Source organism: Parasteatoda tepidariorum, chromosome 7, assembly GCF_982258835.1.
Source record: "Parasteatoda tepidariorum strain Cologne lab strain chromosome 7, Ptep-v5.0, whole genome shotgun sequence".
In the NCBI taxonomy this organism is placed as follows: Eukaryota; Metazoa; Arthropoda; class Arachnida; order Araneae; family Theridiidae; genus Parasteatoda; species Parasteatoda tepidariorum.
This window is the reverse complement of record NC_141761.1, coordinates 83,827,417-83,835,860: the sequence shown is the minus strand read 5'-3', so window position 1 is coordinate 83,835,860 and position 8,444 is coordinate 83,827,417. Positions and strand designations below refer to the sequence as shown.

At 31.2% G+C, this 8,444-nt stretch overlaps 1 protein-coding gene across 1 annotated transcript in view; it reads right to left on the bottom strand.

The window, feature by feature from the left end:
- Nucleotides 1-373: 373 nt before the first annotated feature.
- LOC107451710 (uncharacterized) overlaps nt 374-8,444 on the bottom strand; it is a 153,753-nt gene continuing 145,682 nt past the window's right edge. Inside the window, exons 6-7 of the mRNA XM_016067889.4 lie at nt 3,566-3,885; nt 374-2,870 (exon numbers count right to left, since the gene is read on the bottom strand). Coding sequence (XP_015923375.2) covers nt 493-2,870; nt 3,566-3,885 — 2,698 coding nt within the window. The 3' untranslated portion in view covers nt 374-492. The remainder of the gene's footprint in view (nt 2,871-3,565; nt 3,886-8,444) is intronic.

Genomic DNA, 8,444 nt, shown 5'->3' with positions numbered 1-8,444 from the left:
AAAACTGATTTTATATTTTAAACTAGGATCAGTATTTCAGATAAGTACCTCAATTAGTCGAGGACAGTTTTATTCATTATAATTATTTTACAAACAAAAAGTGTTTATAGTTCAAATTTATAAGTAAATATTGAACCACTAACAGATTCATTTAGATTGAGCAACCCTCATGTGATTTATAAAGATTAATTTCTATCCGTTATTTATAATTGACTTATGTTACTTCGATCGACTATGTCAACCTTCATCTATCAAAAGGCTCCTCTTGATAAAATCAAGTTAACATGTCTTATATACTAGTGAATTGGTACTTAATATTTATAGCGGTAGTTACGCCACACTTCGTTTTTTATTAATAAACTTAGGATATAAATGGTTTTTGAGCAATTTATTGTAAAAAGGTACATTCCGACGTAGAAAAAGATTTCAAACAATATAGACACGAGGAAACAATGTAACATGTAGTTTTTTATCTGTAAACAATAAATATCATCACATATGGAGATCAGGGAAACGAACTTCCATTGTTTGAATATGACGAAGAAATTCATCTTTGTTTTTCTTCTTTTTCTTTTTCATGCTACCGCCCACCATAAAAACTGGAGAAGCATTTGAGAAGTTCTTAGTGGTTAACTCACGGTTCTGATTGTGCTGAAGACAGTGAGGGAGATGTTCAAAGCTCGCTGGATGAGTCTGTTGATGAAGTCGACGCTGCTGAGAGTATTTACGGAACAAAAAGAATATTAACAGCCCGACTCCCATAAATACAACTAAGCACCCCATGCCCACTGAAATATACAGTGTTAAAGTTTGCTGACAGTTTTCTGCGGATTCATCAAATCCACTGTGAGGGCAGTGCACAACGCCATCACACCAGAGTTCAGGGTTGATGCAAGCACTGAGTTCTGGGCATTCATGGAGACAATTTATGTTCTTCAGTGTCCTGCCCCCATCTGAGTGCACTTCATCTGTGACTGGTTTAGATGATGGTTTGGAAACTTCCAACCACTTCACTGTCAAGGTACCTTTTCTAAAAGCCATGAGTTCTACTATTATTTTATCTGGAATACTTTGGTTTCGCTCTTGGTAACTGTTGGAAGAAATCGATTCATCCTTAATGAAAAACTGTGAGTTGTTGGTATCATTTTTGTACCATGACGTAGAGAAGAAATCGAAAATTTCACTCTCAGATTTTGAAGAAACTGATTCTGATGGAAAAGAAGATAAACATAGCACCATTTTGGGATACATGAGGCCGTTACTTTCGCTGCTATACAATATAACTCTATTTCTTTCCTCCAACCATAAAGGATTATCACAAGGTTTACCACGCAATTGTAAATACAAGTAAGTTTCGGGTAAGGAGGATTGTAGAAACCAGCGACAACGCAATAAATGCTCACCTACCATATTTGAGCTTGAAGGAGCTGCCTGGAAAGACAGTTCTCCTCCATGAGTTCGATTTCTATCAAGTTTATCTGGTAAAACACTACATTCTTGATCATTAGAACTTGAAGGAAGAATTCTGTAACGAACACTAAAGCTGAAATTGGAGTAATCCTCAAATGCAGTCATTCCAGATACATCAAAAGTCATTGTAATTGCTGATGACTGTTCAGACGAAGAGGAAGTAAACATGATTGATGGGGCTAGAGAAATTGCTCGGTCACAAATGCAACCAACGTGAACTGACGATGAGCCAAATGATTCGGTGAAAGAAAGGAATGAATGTCTGTGCGGGATTGTATTCTCTGAATAAGATTGATGAGAGGAAATTCCACCTTTGAAATAACAATCGAATCGCTGAAGTCGAGGATCAAATGATGTAGAACATGTACGTATATTAGAATGAAAGTGGCCGACTTCAATGAGGATTCTTTCTTTAGCTTGAAGCGAGAAATGGTAATCACACGTTAGTTTTTCTTGCCCACCTCTTCCATACAAAAATAAATTCCGTGGGGAAAAAATTTCACCAGAAAGATTCACACTTGAATTTATAAATCTGCCGCAAGATCTTCCAGCAGTTGCATCAAACCTTTGCGGTTTTTCAGAGGGCTCAACATCTACGAACTCATATCGAATTATGAAAGATGTAGCAGAAAGTGAGGATACTACATTAGGAGCTCGCATACTGAGTGAGTAACGGATAAGAACTTTGGATGATTCAGAAAAATAACTTTCATTCGGTGGTAAGCAAGGCCTCTTTGGAATGAAATCAATAAAGTCTGAAGCCCTGGTGCACATCACAGGCAATGTAGATTCGCAAAAACGGAAATAAGTACTATTGTTCATTGATTTTTCGTGGCTTGTTTTTGAAAAAGACTTATTGTGAGAGTCGCGTAAATACAATTCTAAACTACTGATATCACAAGTATCTTCAGTCAAGGCATTACTTTGAAACTCAGTACTTGATGGGTGGTGATCAAAGCCTAGAGTGCCCTGATCCTGTACAAAATATGATACAAAATATAACCATATACGTTGGGAACTGGTTCCTATTAATTTTGCTTCACAAGTGGTATTTTTAGGCATGTTGTGCTGAGGGCTTTTAATAACACCTGTACGGGTGACAGATCCATCAATCACTATTTCACACTTTCCATCACGATTAGAACTGAATTCATTTTCCATTTTTCTTATTTCAGAAAACTCAACACGGACTTCTAATTCTAGTCTTGATTCATATAGGAGATTTGATGGAGCACTATAAAGCTGGACGAGCATTTCTGGACCACTTGATACAACATCAGTTAAAGAACCGGATTCGCAAAATTCCGTCAGTAGAGCACGACCACCATCATCTTCTGAGTTTATCCTATCATATATGCGAACAACATCTCCTGCACAATCTGTAGAGAGCCCACCAATGCCTGCAAATAGCAAAGAAATATTTTTTTACATAATTTTATGATATGTTATATGAGAAGTATATGTTGTAATTTAATTTTATGATATTTCAAGTTTATTCATTAAAACATAATATTCATTTTTACTTTTCCATTCCTTAAAATTGCAACATTAATAAACAATCATTCAAATGAAATTAAATGAACACGCTCTGCTTGCAGTGGAATCCAAACCACCAATAAATGGTTGGTAATTCGCTAAAAAACACTTGAGCTCAGTGAATCGAATTCCAGCCAAAGGTTTATAAACATTAAAAAATCTTTATAATAAATTTGAAACTAAGAATAAACCTAATTAAATATTCTGCTTTAATATAAAAAGAATTTTTTTTTCTAACACTTAGGGGAAAGACCACTGCACAGTGATTGTCGAAATATTCTTTTATTCTTATTTATATATATATATATATATATATATATATATATATATATATATATATATATATATATATATATATATATATATATATATATATATATATATATATATATATATATATATATATATATATATATATATATATATATATATATATATATATATATATATATATATATATATATATATATATATATATATATATATATATATATATATATATCAATGAAACACTTTGAAAACAGTTTTAAAAATGAAACGATAGTCTAAATGTGAATACCTTGATTAATTAGTTTCCTGGAATCAGATCTGATGAGAGAAGAACCAGTATTAACAGATATTTTATACTCATTAGATTGATATATCACTATGTGTGCTCTTTTTCCTGGTGGAATGTAATCCTGTCTGATGTAGTAATTACAGGTGAAATTCCTCAGATACAATCCAGGGAAGTTCGGTGATCGAATGATGCACTTTTTCCGATCGCAGTTGGCAAAAGCTTTGTCGCAGTAGGTGTTCGCAACCTCATTGCCTAGATGCATGGTAGGACCATCATGATCGGTGTTTTGAGAAGCTTTGGGTGGATTTGATGACAAAAATCTGTAAGAAACGCTTAATTAGCCGTTTCAAATGCCAATAAAAATATCTCAATAGAATTCGAATTTCCCGTTATATTTAGATGAAGGTTGATACCTATGGGCCACTTAAATTATTCTTAATAACATCAGATTTTGAAACTTCATAGTTTTGTGTATTTTCTTAAGATTATTACTTTTCATATTGCGCTTATCTAGGCATTACAATTGTTTTGCATTAAGTAAATAGTGGAAAAATAAAATTGAGTGTCATTTGTATAATATATTAACCAGTCATTTTAATGATTAATCTGGAAGCTATTTTATCGCAGTACCGCACAATCAAAGTATCAATACAATTAAGTAAAATGTTTAAAACTATTTTTAGAAAACCCATTACAGACCATTGGAGGAAGTTGTCAGATCGGCACAAACGGAGTATATATCACTTTAAAACAGATTTAAATATACAGTGTCCCAGTATGGAATAAAAGAAGATTATTATTTAATTATACATTTAATTTTAATGAAATTTCTTTAAGTCACGCGCAGCCTCATTTTATTACACAACTAAACAAATTGCAAGATATTTGTCCCGATATGATTTTAAGCTTATGCACAGCGACTCAGCATAAATCAGTGAAGGCAAATATTAGTCTGTATGTATTATGTTCAACATTTGCTTATAACAAAGTATAAAATATTTGTTAAGGTGTTTAAATAACTCTGATTTAACACAGTTTAGCTATGGTAAATATTTTTCGCCATGTGATATTTTCTCACTTAATTTTAATCATTTTTTACCCACTTTAATCTTATTCAGTAAAATGTTCCAAGGAGAAAGCCGATGTAGAATAATATTGAAATGTAGGGAAAAAATCTGGTAAAATTACTGCACTAAAAGCCAATAACATTTCTGGTAACATTTTTAAACTTTAATTCCTATTACCACACATTTAGTGAAAAATACAGAACTGAAAGATAAACTCAACGGAATAAATAAGTTTAAGCCATGATCTAAGATATCATAAAAAATTTACAGCGTTTTATCACATTAACCAAGTTTTATCACATATTGTAAAATCATATTTTGTTGTTAATTTTACCAAAATTATTAAAAAGTGTTTCGGTAAATAATACCATGCTTTCGCTATTCCCATAGAAACAGAAACACTGTAACTTTCACCACAGTACGGTAATTTTAACCATACTTTTTATCAGTGAACGTGAAACTGTTATAAAATTTAGAGTGCAATTTCTTAAGTTTCGAAAAGAGATTAATCAGTATGTGAGAGTCTCACGGAATTGATTTTATTTTGTATAATGATATTTAAAATATTAGGCTTTGGTAGTTGTTGAGGCTAATTTTCATCACAGTATAGCTACACAATGGGCTATTGGCGACGGTCTGGGAAACATTCCCGAGAATGATTCGAAGACTAGCAATTACAATTTTGATTCTCTGCAGAGGAGATGGCACCCTGCTTTGGCAGCTCGACAACCTGCCAGTGAAGTCGAGCACTTTACGGTAGAGCAGCTGAACTAGGACCCCTAACGTGCTGATCATAGTGGTCACCCACCCGCACACTGACCGCGGCCAGGGATGTGTGACTTCGATGATCTGCTGGGATCCATAGCCTAACGATTAGTCCACTGCGGGACGTGGGTCTTGGTCATTTCTCCAACTTCCTTTGATCTACTTTTGTTCGTCCTTTGAAGTCTGCTGAGTTCGCCAAAGCACATTCAAAACATTTTCTAACTTATTTGCTTTAAATACCATTTTGCAATGAAACCATTTCGAAACTATGAATGAACTTTCGATACTTCTTCTTCCATATAACGTTCCATGTTCTATTCCACAGTTCTTCCATTTTCTATTTTATATCACATCAAAAATTAAGTTTCATTTAAAACGTTTCATTAAAAATAAAATGTTTCAATTAATTGGTGCTAAAATGTTTGATTTAAGATGTCAATGCGAATTTTTTTACCTTAATAAGAAAGCATCAGTATGACCAAACAGCTGTAAATTTATTGCTTTTTATTTTAATATCATTCCGTAAACCATTTTCATTATATGCCGTTGTAGTGAAATATATTCAAATTGTTTTTTTTTCTCGACAAATTGTATTAATTAATCGTAATTATTAACGTTAATCAAATTACAATTAGTTTTTAACTGTTACGTGGAATTCTTAGTCTACAATTTTGTGACTAGGAAACACACCAGAACTTTCACATTAGTAGGAACGGAGCGTCTGCTAAAAGGTTAAACAATGTAATTAATATAAATTTACAATATGATTCTTAGAAACTTAAAATTTACTTTAATTAAAACCCATCGTAATAAAACTAGATTGCTTTTATGATTCATTTACCCTACTGATTCCATATAAATAGATAATTATTAGTAAATATAACACAAAATCTTGTTTTATTTTAAAAAGGGGAAAAATACACCCTATTGATTCTGTATTTTTTGATTTATCAAATACAATGAAATTTTTATTTATTTACTTTCAATTATGTATACAAAAAACTTGCGAAAAATTAGAAATATATCTCCTTATAACAAAATCCGATGACTCAAGATAAGTTGTAATGAACCTCGCATGTTAAACATTATATCATCTCTAATTTTACAAAATATCTGATAATGTTCTGAAATATTTATTTCGTTTCGGCATCGAGAAAAAAACAATTTGATGAACCTTTTCTCTTATTACAAAAAAATGTTGAAGGCAATTTTTTCACGTAAGATAGCAAGATTTAATATTTTTTATAAAATAAAAATTCAATTTACAAAAAGTAAACATTCTAAACATATCCCTTTCAGATCATGAAAACATATTTTTCTAATTAGATAAGATATTTACTAAAATTTTTAAAATATTAATTTTATGCAGAAATGGATACGATGATCTCAACTTTTCTTCGTAAGGCAAAATAAAAGTAAAGCACAGCAATTATTGATGTCTAGACTATCCAACTTTGCTAATTAATTTAGTCTTGTTTTCTTTTTAATAGAATTATGATTAGTCTCAATAATGTTTTCCCCAAAGTCATTGTAAGCTGATTAAAATAAACATACCCGATTCGTATTAGATTTTAAACGGATTATACCCTACTTATGTGCTGATATCTTAGGAATTAATTTTCTATTATATATAGAGGAAATATTATTAAATTTTATTTCCCTATGCAATTCGTAGAATTTTTTGTATTTAAAAGATTAATAGTAGCTTTCTAAACACGTTTGTCGGTTCTGTTTATCCTTACAATCTAACATGTAAAAGGGGGAAAAAGAAATGGAAGATAGGAAAGAAAGACATATTCTTGGTATGAATCAATATTTCAAATAATAATCCTTTTGTCTTTCAATTATCTATTAAATTATTGTACGGAAATTATTTAAATCTCTTTTTTTGGCGAAATTGTTGTTAACTCAGTTTACTATTTCAGACAAGTTTAATGTAAATAGAAAGCGAGTTTTAGGACTAAATCATCACTGAATCTATTTTTTAAGATCCACGTTGTATAGTACAATTTTTCATAAACACATTACATGTTATATCATGAAAATAGCCGTGCTTTAAATGTCTTACATAGCTATGCTTTATAAATAATCAAAACTGAATAACGTAAAAAATTTCGGATTTTCTTAAACTAAAGCGAAAAAACATACATACTTTGATAGTACTGAGTGTCTCAGCAACGATTTGAACTATCATTTAAAGAAAAGCGGAAAGAAATGAATAGTTTACTGCGTTTTGCTTATGAGCTTTCAAAATAAGTTGAAAATTTCGACAACAGATGATGACACAAGCTTTGAAAAACTTTAAAAAAACATTTATAAAATAAATATAATTTACAACACCAATCTAGATTAGCTTGAGGGCAAAATTAATAGACTTATGGGTATATATTTTATTTAAAAGTATCCCACATTCAGAAAAAAACATGGTTTTTGTTATGTTTTTATCTAACAGCGCCATCTGTTGACGAATTTTGCAACTAGTTTTCCCTGGTCATAAAAAATCTATGGGTTTTAATCAGAATGACAGTATACGGTTTGCTTGTACACTTCTTCTTATAATTTTTCAAGTTATTGGTCTGTTTTGTGACACCCGGAATAATTTAGCAAGAATTGAAATATATATATAAACTATTTAATTTACGGGGAATGTTTAAAGTATAACTTTTGGTATTAAAACATATATTATTTTCCATGCACTGGCAAGATAAATTCTGGATTTTGAATTTCAGTTATCTTGTTGACTAATACGAATGGGTGTTTAAAGTTTTCATCCTTACAAAAACTGATAGTGCGTAAACTTTTAAGTTCATGTTGCCAACTGGGTGAATATTTCATTAAGCGTTCTGTTTAAAAAATTGATAAGTTCTGCACAGATGTGTTACTTTCATTAGTAACATCTATGACAGAAAAAGTGAAAATATTGTCTGTTTAAAACAGGATCTACCTACTGTCTGTATTAAGAAGGACAACGCGGAATAAATTTTTGTTGCATTTATACAAATGATTGATCTTGCCTAATTTGCGTGTGGGGATTATAAATCTAAGAC